Raw genomic sequence first — 18,634 nt, forward strand, 5'->3', positions numbered from 1 at the left:
GCTTTATTTGTGAAACTACCAAAATGAACACCACCCAATATAATGCTGACATAAACTCTCTACACTTGTAGCTTGCTGAATTAATTTATCCACTTGAGTTGGTACATCTAAATCATTCAATCTTTTAATATCATTACCAGTTAACTTATCAGTAATTCTCTTCAACACCAATGCAGCTCTCGCGTTTCTAATCTCGATTTCGTTTTGTCTCGTTAATCTAGCTGCTTCTTGTTCATCTATTTGTTCTCTTCTCAATAATTCTGCTATATTAACTTGCGGTACATTAATCCCAGTAGCTTCCGCCACTGCTTTTGTCGGGAAGTCAAATCCCCAATTAATCAATGGATCATATGCGAATGCTTCCAAAATTGCCATTAATGACTCCTTATTGTCCCTTAAGACTCTCATAACATGTTCACATGTTATGCGGAATGAACCTTCAATACCACTAACTTCCATAGCATAATTAAGCATTCTTGTTAATCTAAATGGAACCTTTTCGGGATACTTTTCACGTAAAATAGCAGCCTCAAAACAATCACCAAAATCAATATGAATAACCTTACCTGTAATCCTATTAAGCATCAAATTAGAAGGATGACGGTCACCTAAACCTAAAATGTAGCCTACCATAGACATTACTGCCAATGAACGAGTATACGTTGTACGACGATCTAACCACGCTTCCGAAGACTTTGATTTGAGCCATAATACCTTATACAAATCCTGGCCTCTGGTGTTGTCTAAAGCCCCTGTGAATACTTCCACTTTTTGTAGTAATGTAAGACTGTCATAATCAGGAGCCATCTGCAACATAATACGATGTTCAATATTTAATAAAATCTTACGCGACTCACGGTATTCCCTAATCAAGACATGGAAAGTATCACTGTTTGGTACCCAACCTAATAAACCAACTTTAGGTGATAACGGAATTGCTGGATATTGTTGAATGTCTAAATGTCTTTTGAAACATTCTGGATCATTTACCAATAATGTGTTAACTAAACCAAATAATTGCATAACCAAATTATCTTGTCTAATGTCTTCGTGTCCTTTCAAAACGTACTGGTATTCTTTACCATCACTACCTTTACAAGATAATTTTCTTGGTCTCTGTTTCGATGAGATAACTGAGAACGTTGGATCAAACTTAACAATCTTGATTGTTGGCTTTCCAGCATGGTATGTACCTGGAGCAGCCAATTCAAGATTATTTGCTTCCTCTAGCTTTGGCGATACATACTGTAATTCCAAACTCAGCAATTGAGGCAATTGTCTACTAATTCTGCGGAAAACATTATAATAAATGTCCCACGCTTGATTTAGATTAGTAATGTCTTTTGTACGACGGAAGTTCAAAACCCATTCATAGGCATCAGCAAGTTCTCTACCAAATGCATTATTAAATGATGCTTCTCTCATAGTCTCGGGGCCTTTTTGTAGCATTTGATGCAAAGGTTCTAACACCTCAAACATCTTTTCAGTGTTCTTTTCACCAAAGAAAAGTCTTGATGCATCCTCTAGACCTTCGTACCACTGCTCGTGCCAGAGGACTGCAACTCTGATCAATTCATGACTAACTAAATCAGATTGATCTACCAACGTAGCCCAATGCAAACGCATTTTATCAATAATTGACAATGCCGCCCTTTTACGGCTAACCGATTCAGACGTAACTGCGACAGCTAACGGATACACGAGTGCCTGAGGATGCGCTTTACCCAAATCACTCAATAATCCAATTAAAGATCTACTGACTGTTTGATTTGGTTGATGAATACGTGAGATTAATTGAGGTACAACTTCCAACCAGTTATCAATCTTAACCATATTAAATCCCTCATTCATAGCTTGAGCTGCCTCTGGTATTCCCCCAAACTTAAACCACAATGTAAGTAATCTCAACGTATTCTGCAAAGAATTTGTATTTGACAATGCGATAGCGTGAAAGAATCCTTTTATTGATGGAACAACATGTCGCTGAACAACATCCATCGGTATAATATTTGCAGGTTGTATCTGTCTCTGTGGCTGTTGAGATTGTTCATCAGATGATGTAACAACTTGATCATTTTGATCCATTATTTCACCTTGACTAACATTGATTGTACCATTGTTGCCGTTGTTATTCTGCGAAGTAAAAAGTGAAATAACTTCAAAATTAGCAAGAGCCCAATTATGCCATGCTTTATACCATTTGTCATCAAAATGTGTAGCCAAAAGATATGCCCCCAAAATAATTTCTGATGTTTCAGTCCTCCAATTATTGTTCAATAATATTTGCCATTCACCTTGCTTCAAAAAACATCTAGCCAATAATTTGGTATACTCTTCCACATGCTTTGGAATACCTGGACCTTCAGACGGTAATGGTTGAGTAATTAAGTCATTTGGGTTTAAACCCAAATCTTGAGACATTCGAGTTGTAAAATCAACTAAATGGCGTAATGCTTCTCTTTGTTGGCCCTTAGCCCACATATATTTCAATTGTGCATACACAACTTGTGGTGGAGCTCTAGATGGATTTTCTGGTGAACCTTCTTCCAACAAATAGTTTAAGGACTTTTCAGCCAAATTCAATCTTCCTGATTTACGACATAAATTTGCAAATTTAATCCACATATCCATATCTTGTTTAGGTTTAATAACAAGAGCTCTAACTTTCAACATTCTTTGCCAAATGTCAACATTCCTCTGACATCCAAGTAATCTGGTATTCCAGGTTTTTCTCATTATAACACGTTTCTCTGACCCTTGTGGTAAGCATTTATACTTAATAATTTCCTCTAATTCCGCAAGCATTTGTACCCTTACTACGACACCATAAGCTCTATTATAACTTTCACTCACCAATGCTGTGATTTCAGTTACTAATAGGTCTCTTGCTTTCAATATGTGATTAGATGCATCCTCAAAACTATTACGATGTAAACTTAAAATTGCATTAAAGAAAGCTTTATCTGGGGATTCAGTTTTCATAACCTTAATACATGCATCCATTCTATCCCATTGGCCTAACCCCCAAGCTGCTGCTGCTGCTAAAGGAGCCACTCCTCTCTTTATGTCACTTGAAGAGTTATTCCATTTACTTTGGGCTAATTCTGATAACTGCTCCCATTCTCCTAAAGCATGGTAACATCTCATTTTACCCATGGTAATCTCCATATTGTCCGGTTCCTGTTTCTCTCTTAAACTATAAGCTCGCAAGGCATCATCCCATCTTTGTAACTTCTCATACCATGTCTCTTTTAATTGGAGATCATGATGTAACTGTGCATGTTTCAAAATTCCAACAGCCGCATCAGATTGTTGAAGCTGAATGTTGATACTAATTAAAGATTCAATGGTTGGTGTCGTAGGTTCCACATAAAATTCTAATTCTTGATAATGCAATGCTTTAGCATATGCATGGCACCGTTGCGCATACTGACCTAAAGTTGTTATTGCTATTGGTAAAGATTTATCGTCATGTTCCATAAATTCAGCTAAATTTAATAAAATCTGATGTATTTCTGGGGGATTGTTTGCTGATGATAATGCAATACAAAATGATTCTACTAACTCTTCTTGGTGCTGGGAATATAATTCACTCCAGCAACTTGCAAAACTTGCGTTAAACAAGTCCTTTGCCAAAGGATGATAATCAGTTGCTAACCCAGCGCATGCTCTTATTGCATGCGATGGACTTTGCTTCAATAATTCTTTACTTAACCTCCCAATCCATTCTTGCCAGTCTTCTTTGGTTTGACGCAGACTTGAATCCCAAGCTGCCTTTAATGCACCTTGGTTTACCGGTAACTTTTTCGATGGCATATCAACGTCAGGAACATCAAAATGGTTAACATGGATATCATAATCCTTATAAATGTTAAGATAAGCTGGTAATGGATCTCCACTTAATAACTTATTAACAAGTTGCTCGAAAATTGCTGAATGAATTTTCTGCTGTATCAACAATGATTTGATTACAGGAATGAACACACTGAACTCATTACCCAACTGCAATAGTAAGTAACTTAAAGTATTCATCGCCGTAGTTTTCAATTCATCATTGCCTTGGCGCAATACACGTAAAATGGGATGTATGATTCTAGATGCCATATCATTTAATAGAACTTGCTTCGATAATCTTCCAATTGTCTCAATTGCAGCCCTACGTAATACAATCGGCCCCATTTCAAACATTTTCACGATGTTTGGGACAATTATATGGACATATTCTTCAATGCTACTTCCAAAAACAACAAATGCTTTCAAAACATGTAACGATGGTTCTCTTTTAACTGATTTATCATCTTCAAAAACATTTAACATCAAATTCAAAACATCTGGAAGATGCATTTTAAATTCCCCTTCTAAAGCCCTTGAAATGGATTCTATCAAATTTATAATGATCACCTGAACATTTAATTGGATGTTTATGTTAAACGACTCTTTGATGACTTCAAATATTTCAGGAAGGAATGGTCTTATGTGTTGTTTAACTATCAATATTAATGCACCTAGTTGCTGGAAGTAAAATTTCAACATCGAAGGCTGACATGTATTCATGACATTAATAATTCCAGGAATGATCTGTGGTAAAAATGAAACACATCTTAATCCCAATGTTTGGAAAATGTACATAATGGCTTGAATTACTTTATTATGATGAGCTGTCAATGATGGGTCTTTTAAAATTTTCATTAGGTTATTTATGGCAACTGTCGGATAGTATTCATCATTAGAAGGTGACATACCTTGCATTAACAATGCAACATCCACTGGTGGTGCATTTTGTTCTGAAGGTATATTCTTAGAATTTTGTTCAACTTCACGATGCTTATAAGGGTCCAAAGCACCTAATATACCCAATAGCCTTACTGTTTCCCTTCTTATGTGAGGCGAACTCTCCAGTTTCAATATTCCTACTAACATCCCCAATAACTGCGGATAGTCAAGTAAAGGCTTAATAACGTAGCCAGACGAACTTGCCAATTGGCCCAACGTCTTCAAAGCAGCATCTCTCTTATAAGAAGAACTCTGATCTTGAAACGTTTCCAAAATTAGTGGCATCAAATCAGGAATAAAAGGTTGCAAATCTTCCCCACCTACAACTGCTAGCTCACCAAGACAATTGATTGCACTTGCTGCCACTGATGAACTGGGATCTTTAGCCTTAGGCAATAATGCTTCAACTATTGGCTTCACGTAAGGTCTGGTTAATTCTTTTGAATTGCTTATGAGAAGCGATATCAATGTAGCACTTTCTTCCTTTTTACGGCTTGTTGGTGAGTATTCCAAACGCGATAACAATTGTATTAAAGTTTTCCTTAAAGAAGGAACAATATAGGCAGGATTTATCGATGATAATCTACCCAATATTTTTATCGCTATCTTCCTAATACTGAATACTTCATCGTTTAATGCAATAAATAGAAGTCTAACATTATTAGCTTGGGAAAGTTGAGGATCAAAATTTCCAGCATTTGCCAAACAATTTAAACCTTCTAACCGTATTTCTGGTATAGGATCGGTGATGGCTATTGATAGAAGCTTGTCTAAAACCTCATTAACAGCGTTTAATGCATTCACGCTGGTTTGTTGACAAATTGGATCCTTGATAAATATTTCACAGGATGTTATCGTGGCTGTTTGACGAACTTTAGGAACGTTGTGTTCAAGATACGTAATTGTGCAGTATCTAACAAACTCGTTTAGCTGGTAGTTTTCGAACTCAAAAAATGCTAGCATATTTAATGCTTGGACCAAGATTGCACTATCATAATTTTCATAGTCATCCGCGTCATTAAGTATACTGTTGATACTCAATCCTGTGTCTCTTGATATCATTATTAATCTATAGTCTCTTGCTAATGATTCGTTCATTTTGATGGATCCGTAAGGCGAACCAGGAGGTTGGAAAATCTTACCTGATAAAACCAAACTTAATAAGTTTAATAACTTCATGCTTATAAGATTAGTTAACATCGGAATATTAACGATCAAAGTTTGTAAAACATTCTGCATGTAGACCGATAAGGAACAATTACTAAACATCATATCTAATATATCACGTTGTAAATGCTTTGTCAAAGCTGGACCTACGGCAATCGACAATTTACTGATGCAATCAAAAATGGCAGGTTCAGTATTCTTTCGACTCAATCTATACTTTGTGGGCCCGGAACCTGAAGTAGAAATGCTATTCAAACCATTGATTGTCGATTGCGAGGATCCATTACTCGACGTCACTGCACCAGATAGTGGATTATCTCCATTATTAGATACTGCATTTACTAAAATCAGTTGCACGCTTGGATTAGAAGGATAAGATAACCCATCTCGAATATTATCTAATATAGCATCCAAATAAGTAGCCATTTGGTTCCCTACTTCCAACGAAATTAACCCTATACTTCTAAAAATGGCACTTTTATCATTATTGGCAGTCTCACTGTGTTGACTTTTTAATTGTTTTAACTGTGACAAATAATGCAACAATGTTCTGTGCAAATATTTTTCAACAAATAATTCTGTATTTACTTTGCATAGTAGTGGAATGATCTTAGTTAATTCTTGCCTAATTATAGCTTGCTTGTGATTCCTATACAATACTGTATTTTCGTAAATCAATTCAAACTTGGAATGAATGTATGGATCACTATGAAATGTAATTAGTTCCCTGTACACAAGAAGAGAACCGTGGATTGACTCGTTAGTTTGTGATCCCGTAGCTGTGGAATAAATTAAATTATAGGCCGTACTTGCCGCTGCGTTAACAGAGTTCACACTATTATTGCCGCTTCCATTATTGCTTGAGTCGTTGGATTCAGATGTGGGGTTTCTAGCAACATTTTCGTTTAATATCTTTGAAGCCATATCTATGAAATGTTTGATCCAAAATCGACGAGAGTTAATATCTCTATCATAAATTATTCGCATACATTTCTGTAAAGCAATAGCTGCATCAGTTCTTATCACCAATTTGCTATCTCTCAATGGAATCCATAAATGCTCCAAAATCTGGTTTATAAAATTATACAATAACGTAGGAGCATTATCCACCAATGCAGTGATAATCAATATTGCTGCGTGCCTTCTGTTCTCGTGTTGTTTATTGTCACTCTGTAACCATTCTATGGCCCTTTTTGCTTCAAAATCAACGAAGTCACCTGTAAGAGTACCACCGGGTGTCGCCAACTTACCTAAAGTCATGGTTGCTTGCTTCATGATTGTTAAATCGTTTGACAAGATTAATGAACCCAAGTAGTTTGAAAATCTAGCCGTCTTTGTAGCATTTTCTTCTCCTACACCCGAATCAAAATCAATCAATGAATTCAACGCTGCTATACCCCCCAACTTCTCCGAGGTTTCATTACTATGCAAAAATTCAAAAATAGTTTTGTTGATATCATTATTATACCGATTGAACTGCTCCGGAGATAGATCTCTAGCTATAGACGCTAGATAATTTCGTAATTCTAAGGCATATCTATTTCTCTCTTCTTCCTTATTTGATTTTAAACCATTGAAAATTTGGGTTAATGCTATACCGTCAACTATTTGTAGCTGAGTTGTAGACATTATCACCTTCAATTTCTAGTCTTTTTCACTAAGTCTATCCAATTATCTGTAATTAGCTTGTCTTATCATCTGTGTATAAGGTCGAGGTATTTTAATGAAATTTGTGGTACGCACACTACTGGACATAAATAAAAATATCATGTAATATAAACTGTCTAAATACATATTTGACTTGAAATTCGTATGAAAAAGAGAAGAGGGCCAAGAAGTCTATGGTACGGAGAATAACGAGAAATTTCTGACAATACTAGGGCCATACTCGTCATAATCTTGTTTAGTGTAACAATAGCTCTTAAATTCTGAGGTTTGTGCCAATAACGAACCACCAAACCATACAGCATTACGTTGTCTCTTGTGGGAAATGACTTGAACGTCAACACCTGTACTCTTAACACCACTTAATCTTTCACTTAATTCGATCCTTTCATTGGCTAACCCTTTCAAGTCTCTTTGTAACCTTCTGCCGAAATCCTTGAACATGGTCGAACCACCAGACAAGACAATGTTCTTATATAATTTCTTACGAACATCAATTGGAGATGATTGGATAACCTGGTCAACAATAGTTGGCAACGGGGTTAAGAAGTCTGATGAGCAAATTTCCGGGTTGAAGAAAATCTCTGGTGCCAAAAATCTTTCGTAACCAACGTCAACGGTGGTATTCCTATTCTTATCGGCATATTCAACCATGTATTGAGCAAACTTCTCTTGAGGGTATTGATCAAACTTGCTGAATTCCTTGACAATATCTGGACACACGTAACAGAATTGTTGTTTGATCTTCTCGGCCGTCTGTAACGACGTATCGGCCTCACCACGGTCTCTCAACAAGGATTGAATAAACAATGTTATGTCTCTACCAGCCAATGGAATGTTTTTGATGGCGGCACCAATCACATACCCTTCAGCAACCGGTATAACATGGGTGACACCGTCACCAGAATCAATAACAGTACCAGTCAAAGATCTATCTTGCACCTTCGACGATGTCCAAGATGCAGCCAATGCTAAAACAGCTTGCACCGCAATGTATAACCCAGCACAATTAAATGATTCAAACATAATTTCAGCTGTACTTTCTCTGTTTTCAGGAGGGTTTAATGGTGGCTCGGTCAACAAGAAGTAATGATCTTCTGGTTCACATCTTAAATACTTAAAAATCGAACTCTCCCAGAATCTTTCCATATGATCCCAGTTCTCAATTTGTCCATGTCTAATTGGGTATGACAAATTGTAGTTTGGTCCGCTAGCGTTCAACGCTTCACTACCGATGAAAAAATCCAAATCCTCTAATCCTCTTTTGGAAGATAAAAATGACGACTTGGCAGACGATTTAGAAGTCTTTGTTGATGCTGATGATGTAGCGATTGCCGTCGGGAAAACAAATGATGGAGAATCGTTTCCTGCAAATCCTAATTTAGTTAATCCCGTACCATTGTCCATGACAACGGCTGGAGTGCCCATACTTGCCATCTTGAATCGATCTTATATTTTACTTATAAACAGGGGAATAATTGATTATTGTCTGCAAACAAGACTGTAAATAATTCGTTTTTTAATGTGATTGACTCAATTGTTAGTCTTACCATACTCTATACTACATAAAAGATATTATCGAGAGTTAAAAGGGATAGTCCATTTTTGGTCAAAACACGACGATGTTCCATTATATTGCAAATTTACCGTATTGTAAATACTACTATAAATTGTATGATATATATATATATATATATAAGTAATTAAGGTATAGGTATAGGTATACTAATATTCGTCTTTACCACTGATAATAACATCATTAATTTTCAAGATCATTCTTGTCAATTGAGTGGCCAACAATAATTGTTGTTTCTTACCAATCAATGGATCAATGACAAATAATTCTTTCATATCATTGGTGCCCTTACCTAAACAGTCAACACCTAAGTGAGATGATTTTTCAATAACTTGCTTAGACTTTAAGCTAGATAAAGTTTCAATTGGGTCCAAACCGGAGTTTTCGGCAAGAGTCATTGGAATAGTGTCCAAAGAATTAGCAAAGGCTCTGAAAGCGTATTGATCAATACCGATTTGGTTATCGGCAGCTTCACTGACAGCTAAAGAGCATGTCAATTCAGCCGCACCACCGCCATAAACAACTCTGTTATCTCTAATCAAGTTACGAACAACACAAATAGAGTCATGTAAGGATCTGATTCCTTCAGCTACAATCATTTCGTTGGAACCTCTAACAAAACAGGTGACAGCCTTAGTATTAGAGCAGTCTTCAACCACCAACATACGGTCTCTGGTGGTACCAAATTCTAATTCTCTTATGGTACCAGCCCTACCCAATTTTTCTGGCGATAAATCTTCAAATCTTGGGACGATACGGCCATTAGTGGCAATAGCCAATAATTCCAATTCAGAGCCACCAATCCATCTGATAGCGTTCAAACCGTTGGCCAATAATAAATGGTTGGCTTCGTCATCAAATCCCCATTGGCACGCAACAACATTAGCGCCCGAAGCCTTGACATGATCAATCATTTCCTGGAACTTCTTTTGTTCATATTCTTGCAAGACTTGGAACTCTTCCACGGTGGAAATGTCAAGCTTATGCTTGGTTTTTGGCTTTGGTGGTTCGAATGGACATGTTAATATGGCAATCTTACAATCTTCAATTCTCTTAGGCATTTGTGGATGCGAGAAGTCTTTGTCAACCAAAACACCCCTGATCAAAGACGAATCTTCGATAGAACCCCCGACTCTGCTCTCCATCTTGATTAATTCGAAATCAACATCCTTCCTTTCGAAATCAGCTACTGCCAACACGGCATCAACCGCCATTTGTGCAAACTGGTTGTGCGATTTGGACACAATCTTGGATCCTAACGACGTCTTGGCCGACTTCAACAAGTTGGTGTCCGTGGATTCATTCTTGATACTGATCTCATCCGCAATCTCATCCAACTGTTGGCATGCAATTTTGCATGCCTCATCGTACCCGTTAGCAATCTTGATTGGGTGAATCCCCTTCTCAATCAATTCCAAAGCTTGGTCCAATAACGCACCTGCTAAAACAACAACCCCTGTGGTACCATCTCCAATCTCATCATCTTGCGATCTCGACAATTCAACCAACAACTTGGCAATCTCGTTGTCGACGTCCATCTGTGATAAAATCGTAGCCCCATCGTTAGTTATAGTTATTTCCCCATCCTGACTAATCAAAATCTTGTCTAACCCTCTTGGTCCCAACGAAGTCTTTACTATTGATGCAACTGATCTAGCCGCTAATATATGTGATTTGGTAGCTTCAATACCGTGCTTTCTCTGTTTCTTGCCTTGATCTCTAACAATAATGAAAGGTCTTCCCATTTCATCTTGTGCCACAATGGCATTCGACATATCTGGCATTGGAGGAGCTGCCATCTTTATTATATATCTCTTGGTTACTCTACAATGAAAAAGAACTACAATATGTATTGCCTTTCACTAGTTGTTCATGTTGATGCGCGATACAAAAAATCTTTTGACGGGCTAACCTGTAGATTATATAATCTGTCTTCAAGTCTACAGGTTATCACGAAGTTTTACTTTACCGAGAAACAATAGCTGTTAAATATGGAGTAAAATGCTAATATCAGGATTAACGATTATTTTATTCAACAAAATGTAAGGAAAAGTAGTCTGTATTGTTAACCATGTTATGCTTTGTGTATATATGTAATTATTAAAGTACATATGCTAACAAATTCCTGAGTTATATGTTTTGGAAATACAGGATTTAGGCTGAGAAAAGCCGTAAGCCGCATTCTGATGATAATTTTTTTTTCATCCTTCATTGACATATTCGTACGTTTTTGGGCTGGATAGTGGTCAAATCGCTGAATCTTTAAGAACAGCACGGATACTCGTATAGATTCAGTATGACGGAAGAAATTAATATCGATACTGCTACTTTGGAGCAATTAAGAGATGTTTTGACTAATAAGTCTGGTGACGTCAAGTTGGCCAACAGGTTCAGAGCGTTATTCAATTTGAAATGCGTTGGAGCCGAATCCGAGAACCAAGACGAGGTCCATAAGGCTATTGACTACATAGCTGAATCATTCAAGGACGATTCTGAGTTGTTAAAGCACGAAGTTGCATATGTTTTAGGTCAAACAAAGAATTTACACGCAGCCCAGTACTTGAGAAGTGTATTGGAGAATAACAACCAGCAAATTATGGTTAGACACGAAGCAGCTGAAGCCTTGGGTGCTTTAGGTGACAAGGATTCTTTGGCCTTGTTGGAAGACTATTTTAAGAATGATCCATCGATAGAAATCAAGCAAACCTGTGAATTGGCTATTGAAAGAATTAGATGGGAAAATTCCGAAAAGGCCAAAGCAGAAAACTTGGAGACCTCCTTGTATACATCTATTGATCCGGCGCCACCTATGCCATCTGATCAAGAATCTAAAGTTGAAAAATTACAGAAGATATTGAACAATCAAGATGAGCCATTGTTTGAAAGATACAGAGCTATGTTCAGATTGAGAGACATGGGCACTGATGAAGCCTGTCTTGCCTTGGCTTCGGGTCTTGATGACGATCCATCTGCTTTGTTCAAGCACGAAATTGCTTATGTTTTTGGTCAATTATGTAACCCTGTCACAGTTCCAGCTTTGATAAAAACGTTGAAAGATGAGAGAGAAGCCGCAATGGTTAGACACGAAGCTGCTGAGGCTTTGGGCTCCATTGCTACCGATGAGTGTTTACCTGTATTACAATCATTCTTGAACGATAAAGATCAAGTTGTAAGAGATTCAGCTGTTGTTGCCTTGGATATGTACGAATATGAAAACTCTACCGAAATTTAATATAATGCTCCTGAAAATTTAGAATACCATGGTAATTCGCTAGAATTCATTTAATATATGCTACATGCCAGTACTTTTTATCCTTTATTGAATACAAATGTAGTTTATCTATTATACAAGTTTTTATTTCTATTTTAAAGAACAAATCTGAACAGACTTCAATTATTAGTTCTGAATCGGTATCCACAACCGGTACAGGTGTAGAAAACAGTAGCACCTTCATCAGCAGATCTCAACTGTAACACATGATATTGCATTTCCTCAGTACCACACTTTGGACACTTTTCCTTGATAGTTGCACCTTCCTCTAATTCATCATTCTTTAAAGAGGTCTTAACAACCGATCTCTTCATCTTTAAAGCCGATGGGAATGCATCTTCGGAAGATTGGGTGATGACCTTCAAATTTGCAAAATTTGATGTTGGGTATGATTTATGACATAATTTACAATTTAAAGTGGATTTGGATCCCACAGTATCCAATAAATTACCACAATCAGTGCAGAATATTAATGAGCCCACAACAGACATTTGTAACCTTGACTTTGATCTTTATGGTGTTACTGAAAATTATCAACTAAACTTTTTTTAAGCTGAGATGATTTAGAATACAGATTACCCATTTTTACAGGTTACATAATAGATAACGGAATTGCTGCTAATTCTTGCCACAGACAATAAATGAAGAACACAGATGGAAATGCAGTTGCCGTAAGTTGGGCTACGGGTTGTTAAATATTTTATATGTAAATAATATTCGTGTATTAAAAATTATATAAAATGTTTTGTGTATTTTCTTATTTTTTGATATTTTGCAATATATAAGGTATATTTGAAAAAAAAAGAGTTTAGTATGAATTGGTTGAAAATAGTAAAAAATCAGTAAAACTTGAATTGTAAAATCAACTCATCATACCGGTATTTATAATCTACGTAATAATGAATTTAACCAATGTTGTATATTAAGCCTCTATATACAAACAAGAACAAATTTAGTTATTTTACAGTTGCGCTCTACATCTAGTTCCCGTTAAGAATATTCTTAACATCATCCTTTTCTGCCTCCTTATCGAAGTCTGGTCTCAACTTTTCATAACCAGAAACTGTTCTGCCGTAGGTGATACCACCTAATCTTGAAACCGGCTTCAACTTTTCGATGTCAAGAATATTTAAATCGTCATTGATCACGTCGTCTCTAACATGGAAGTTGACACCTTCGACAATACATAACGTACCTGTGACCTTGTTTTCATCTCTCTTGGATGTCCATTCATGCGAGTGCAACAATTTAGCTTCAACGGAGAACGCTGATTCTGCGACATGTTGCGGCTTAACCTTTGTGGATTCTAATGGGGTCAAACCTGATAATTTCCATTCATCCACTTTCAATGGGGCATTTGTAGAACAGAAATTAGCAGCTTCCACAAACCATTCTGAAATGATGTTAATAGTCAACTCCTTGGTTTCTAAAACATTACGGCAAGTATCCTTAGCATTTCCGCGACCTCCCGAGAAACCAATAGTGAAGATTGGAGGATCGTGGTTAACAACTGTGAAGTAGGAAAATGGTGCTAAGTTACGGGTTCCATCGGCTCCAATAGTAGACACAAACCCAATAGGTCTTGGTACAATAGCGGAAATAAGCGTTTTGTAGTTATCTACCGGATTTCTTTCGTCTGCGAATGGGTCTATTTGAATCTTTTTGTGGCTTTTCCAGCTATCATCATTAGCACCTGATCCTGGAGCCCAGTCCTTATCAGGGATTCTTGTGAACTTCCACTTTGTATCTTTCTCAAATGGAAGTCTTTCGTTCTCAACCTTGTTGAAATCTGGGTGGGGGTTTCTCTTAACCTGTGATTCTAATCCAAAACGTTGTGGTTGTACTGTCATGCTGAAATATTAAACAAATAACTATATTATTCTTTTTTGTGGATAGGAAAATATAGAAGAATGTAGAGAACAATATTCTTCAAGTCTTATATGGGGAATGCCAGACATTTATACGCTAGAACAATTATCCGTGCAGAAATCAAATAAGGTGTAGATTTCCGAAGTAGTGCACATAAATGGGCTAATTACTGAGCGAACGGATAATCACTTAACCAATATTGGAGATCTTTACAGGTACAAATTAGAGTAGTTATATATACGATCTAACTACAAGGTTTGACAGACATATTCTTAACATTGTAAGTATATTGGAAACTATTAGTTTTCAAACGATTGATAGACAAATAAACAAAAAATTTGACAACTGTACGTTGAAAAAGAACCTTACGCATCTAACACACAACCCCAGAAAATACTATGGTCAAGAAAATCTTATTAATCAACGGTCCAAATTTGAACCTGTTGGGTACTAGAGAACCAGAAAAATATGGTACCACCACTTTAAAGGATATTGAACAAGCTGCTATCGAACAAGCTAAGGCAAAAGGTTCCGAGATGGCCGTCTACCAAAACAACACCGAAGGGTTTATTGTTGACCGTATCCACGAAGCTAAGAAACAAGGTGTCGAATACATCCTCATTAATGCAGGTGCTTATACTCACACTTCTGTGGCAATTAGGGATGCATTACTGGCCGTTGCAATTCCATTTATTGAAATTCATATTACCAACGTGCATAGCAGAGAGGAGTTCAGACATAAATCATATTTGAGCGATACGGCCGTTGCAGTAATTTGTGGATTAGGAGTATATGGCTACACTGCAGCCATCGACTTTGCTTTAAACAAATGAATAATTTACTTGTTACTTCTCCGGTGAGCTTATTTAGGGTAATTTAGTAAATAGCTAATTTATATGCTTTACAATACGGCCGTAATAACGACACGGAGGATCAACCGGAAAGCGGACCGGCCAACGTAATTTCTTCAGAGCACAATTCCGAACACAAACATAAATGTCGCGTGTTTATGAAAAGCGATTCTGGGGATAAAGTCGCAAAAGATGTCTGATACGACGGATAAATGTTTAACCCACCTGGGGAAAGGATTTTTCAGCAGTGTATAAAACGTATAGAAAAGTCCTGATTTGAATTGAATAGCATAATTTTTGTCAATAACTACTTTATTGTAGAAATCCATTATATATTTGTTACAAAGAATAAAATTCATCCAAAATGCCAAGTAAATCAGGTCCAGTATTTATTGATGGGAAGTTGCAGATCTTAGAAATGAGTGAAGACACAATTACCGAGAACACAGTTGCAATCAACTCACAGCATGACGATAAGAGATTAGTGTTTATAATGGAAAGATTGGTGCAACATTTGCATGATTTTGCCAGAGAAACCAGATTGACCACCGATGAATGGGATGCAGGAATCAAATTCTTGACAGAAGTTGGTCAAATGTGTTCAGATATAAGACAAGAGTTTGTTTTATTATCAGACACTTTAGGTTTATCAGTGTTAGTGGACAGTCTTTCTCATCCAAAGCCAGAAGAGGCCACCATTGGAACCTTGTTGGGACCATTCCACACACACGATGCTGTAGTCCACGAAGACGGTACATCAATATGTTCTGACGGAAGAGGTGATCCAATGCTCATTGAGGGTTTATTAACAGATACCAAAGGAAACCCAATTCCTAATGCAAAAATTGACTTATGGGAATGTGACGAAAACGGATTTTACGATACACAGTACTCAGATAGAGATGGTGCAGACATGAGAGGAATTATCCATACTGGCGCAGATGGTTCTTTCACTATAAAATGCACAAAACCAGTACCATATCCTATTCCTCATGATGGACCAGTTGGTAGAATGTTGAAAAGAATCAACAGACATCCCTACAGACCAGCACACATACACTTTATCATTGAAAAGGAGGGTTACGATAAACTTATTACTGCATTGTATTTGAAGGGTGATTATGAGACATCAGATGCTGTATTCGGTGTCAAATCAGATTTGTTATTCTCCTTGGACAAATTAGGTAAAGAAAAAGCACAAAAATACAATATGAAAGAAGATGATGGGTATTTGTATTGGCATTTCAAAGTCATCACCGAAGAAGAATCGAGAAAATTAGTTTTAGCTAAGAATACCGAGGCCTTGAAAACCGTCGGTAAAGGTAACTTCACTATCAACGAAAATGGTTTGCCAATCGCAGCTCCATTGGATTAGTTTTTATGTCAATTAAATAGCAATTTTTTTAATTTAATGAATGTACGTTTTGACTTCCAATTGAACAATAAACCTAAATATATGAGTTATAGATCCCCATAATAGTCTAGGGTTCAAATATACGTATATGTAGACAGTCCCGATCGTCACTGGCCCAAATATCAAAGTCCGCAATTGAGCAGACATATTTCCGGGTTTATGTTTTCGCAACCCTCAGTATCGAAAGACCCCGCTTAAACGTATTTCCGAAACTGAATACTGGAGAATATATAATATAGACAATATCACTAGTTTCAATGATTTTCACTTTTTTGTTAGTCAACACTCAATAAAAATGCAAATAATCAAGTCATTGGCACCTTCTGGTGTTAGTTCTTCAAACCGTTCTCTCGGAAGGTTTGTTAGGCTCTTATCAAAGACAACTCAACATTCTAAAGTTGTTGAAACTACGGATGAAGCATTAAAAGGAATAGAATCCAACATCACCTTGTTATCTGGAGGATTTGGTTTGAGTGGTGTTCCAGATACTGTCATCAATGCATTAAAAGAAAAATCAGAAGTTCAAAATATTACAGCCGTTTCGAATAACGCAGGTCTCGATGGTAGAGGGTTATCACAATTGTTAGTTACTGGTCAAATCACCAAGATGATCTCTTCCTATATTGGCGGTAACAGAACCTTCGAAAGTTTATACTTGACTGGTAAAATCGATTTGGAATTAACACCACAAGGTAATCTAGCAGAAAGAGTGAGGGCAGGTGCTGCAGGTATTCCAGCCTTTTACTCTCCTGCAGGTGTCGGTACTTGGTTAGAAGAAGGTAAGTTACCAGTTAGATATGACGAAACCGGAACTAAAGTATTGAAAGCTACCGAACCAAGAGAAGTGAGAGAATTTAATGGTAGAAGATTTTTGTTAGAAAACGCTATTCTTGGAGACGTTGCATTGGTTAAGGCATACAAAGCTGATACTCTCGGTAATTGTTGGTTCAAGGGTGCCGCCAGAAACTTCAACTCCGTCATGGGAAGAAATGCTAAATTAACTATTGTCGAAGCTGAACATATCGTTCAGCCTGGTGAAATATTACCAGAGGATGTTCATTTACCTTCTATTTACGTTGACAGAGTTATTCAATCCACTACACCTAAAGATATTGAAATTTTCAAATTCTCCGAAACGGAAGATTCCGTTGAAAAGGCTCCTGCTTCTGAAGCTGAATTAAAAAGGCAAAAGATCGTTAGAAGGGCTGCGCAAGAATTTGAAGATGGCTCTTTTGCCAATTTAGGTATCGGTATGCCAACTTTAGCACCAAATTACTTACCAAAATCCATAAACGTCACTTTACAATCAGAAAACGGTATTTTAGGTTTAGGCCCTTATCCAAACAAGGGCGAAGAAGACCCTGATATGATAAATGCTGGTAAAGAAACCGTAACAGTTCAAGCTGGATCATCCTTATTCGGCTCAGAAGAATCATTTGCCATGATTAGAGGTGGTAAGATCGATTTAACTATTTTAGGTGGTTTACAAGTATCAGCCAAGGGTGATTTAGCCAACTGGGGTTTACCTGGTCGTGTTAAGGGAATGGGTGGTGCCATGGACTTGGTCTCCAACCCTCAAGCTACTAGAGTTGTTGTGGTCATGGAACATGTCGACAAGAAGGGAAGACCTAAGATCTTAGAGGAATGTGCTTTCCCATTGACTGGTAAAAGATGTGTCTCTAGACTTATTACTGATTTAGCTGTCTTCGACGTCATCGATGAAAAATTGGTCCTTATCGAATACGATCCATCTTCATCTGTTGAAGAAATCAAGGAAAAGACTGAAGCATCATTCGAAATCTCTCCAAATTTAAAGCCTATTGAAATCGATTTATAGACGTAATAATCTCCTTAGTAACTACTTGAAAATAAACTAATCTATAGTATAAATCCATTTATCGTGTAATACAATAGATACCCCGCGTAATTTATTAATGTCCGCGCGGATAAGTTTTTATCCAGGATTCAGTACCATAATAAAAAGCGATGCAGGCAAACAACTTCTTCATATAGTAGTTGTGAATCGAAGTAATACGTCCTATAACTTC

The 18,634-nt window shown here is 37.0% G+C and overlaps 9 protein-coding genes across 9 annotated transcripts; 4 read left to right on the forward strand and 5 right to left on the reverse strand. All coding sequences in view use genetic code 12, as the record gives it.

The window, feature by feature from the left end:
• Positions 1–15: 15 nt before the first annotated feature.
• On the reverse strand, positions 16–7,569 carry DEHA2F23452g (DEHA2F23452p; the record flags this gene model as incomplete). The annotated part of the gene is made up of 1 exon (XM_002770839.1): positions 16–7,569. The coding sequence occupies one exon, from the start codon at positions 7,567–7,569 to the stop codon at positions 16–18; it is 7,554 nt and encodes a 2,517-aa protein (XP_002770885.1).
• Positions 7,570–7,779: 210 nt separating this feature from the next.
• On the reverse strand, positions 7,780–9,042 carry DEHA2F23474g (DEHA2F23474p; the record flags this gene model as incomplete). Its single annotated transcript, XM_461363.1, has 1 exon — positions 7,780–9,042. The coding sequence occupies one exon, from the start codon at positions 9,040–9,042 to the stop codon at positions 7,780–7,782; it is 1,263 nt and encodes a 420-aa protein (XP_461363.1).
• Positions 9,043–9,330: 288 nt separating this feature from the next.
• On the reverse strand, positions 9,331–10,980 carry DEHA2F23496g (DEHA2F23496p; the record flags this gene model as incomplete). Its single annotated transcript, XM_002770840.1, has 1 exon — positions 9,331–10,980. One exon carries the CDS (start codon positions 10,978–10,980, stop codon positions 9,331–9,333), a length of 1,650 nt encoding a protein of 549 aa, XP_002770886.1.
• A 497-nt stretch (positions 10,981–11,477) lies between these two features.
• DEHA2F23518g (DEHA2F23518p) lies at positions 11,478–12,413 on the forward strand (the record flags this gene model as incomplete). The annotated part of the gene is made up of 1 exon (XM_461365.1): positions 11,478–12,413. The coding sequence occupies one exon, from the start codon at positions 11,478–11,480 to the stop codon at positions 12,411–12,413; it is 936 nt and encodes a 311-aa protein (XP_461365.1).
• Positions 12,414–12,571: 158 nt separating this feature from the next.
• On the reverse strand, positions 12,572–12,943 carry DEHA2F23540g (DEHA2F23540p; the record flags this gene model as incomplete). The annotated part of the gene is made up of 1 exon (XM_461366.1): positions 12,572–12,943. One exon carries the CDS (start codon positions 12,941–12,943, stop codon positions 12,572–12,574), a length of 372 nt encoding a protein of 123 aa, XP_461366.1.
• A 489-nt stretch (positions 12,944–13,432) lies between these two features.
• DEHA2F23562g (DEHA2F23562p) lies at positions 13,433–14,302 on the reverse strand (the record flags this gene model as incomplete). Its single annotated transcript, XM_461367.1, has 1 exon — positions 13,433–14,302. One exon carries the CDS (start codon positions 14,300–14,302, stop codon positions 13,433–13,435), a length of 870 nt encoding a protein of 289 aa, XP_461367.1.
• A 417-nt stretch (positions 14,303–14,719) lies between these two features.
• Positions 14,720–15,154, forward strand: DEHA2F23584g (DEHA2F23584p; the record flags this gene model as incomplete). Its single annotated transcript, XM_461368.1, has 1 exon — positions 14,720–15,154. One exon carries the CDS (start codon positions 14,720–14,722, stop codon positions 15,152–15,154), a length of 435 nt encoding a protein of 144 aa, XP_461368.2.
• A 382-nt stretch (positions 15,155–15,536) lies between these two features.
• Positions 15,537–16,547, forward strand: DEHA2F23606g (DEHA2F23606p; the record flags this gene model as incomplete). The annotated part of the gene is made up of 1 exon (XM_461369.1): positions 15,537–16,547. One exon carries the CDS (start codon positions 15,537–15,539, stop codon positions 16,545–16,547), a length of 1,011 nt encoding a protein of 336 aa, XP_461369.1.
• Positions 16,548–16,881: 334 nt separating this feature from the next.
• DEHA2F23628g (DEHA2F23628p) lies at positions 16,882–18,423 on the forward strand (the record flags this gene model as incomplete). The annotated part of the gene is made up of 1 exon (XM_461370.1): positions 16,882–18,423. The coding sequence occupies one exon, from the start codon at positions 16,882–16,884 to the stop codon at positions 18,421–18,423; it is 1,542 nt and encodes a 513-aa protein (XP_461370.1).
• Positions 18,424–18,634: the final 211 nt, after the last annotated feature.

The sequence above is a fragment of the Debaryomyces hansenii genome (genome assembly GCF_000006445.2).
Source record: "Debaryomyces hansenii CBS767 chromosome F complete sequence".
Classification (NCBI taxonomy): Eukaryota; Fungi; Ascomycota; class Pichiomycetes; order Serinales; family Debaryomycetaceae; genus Debaryomyces; species Debaryomyces hansenii.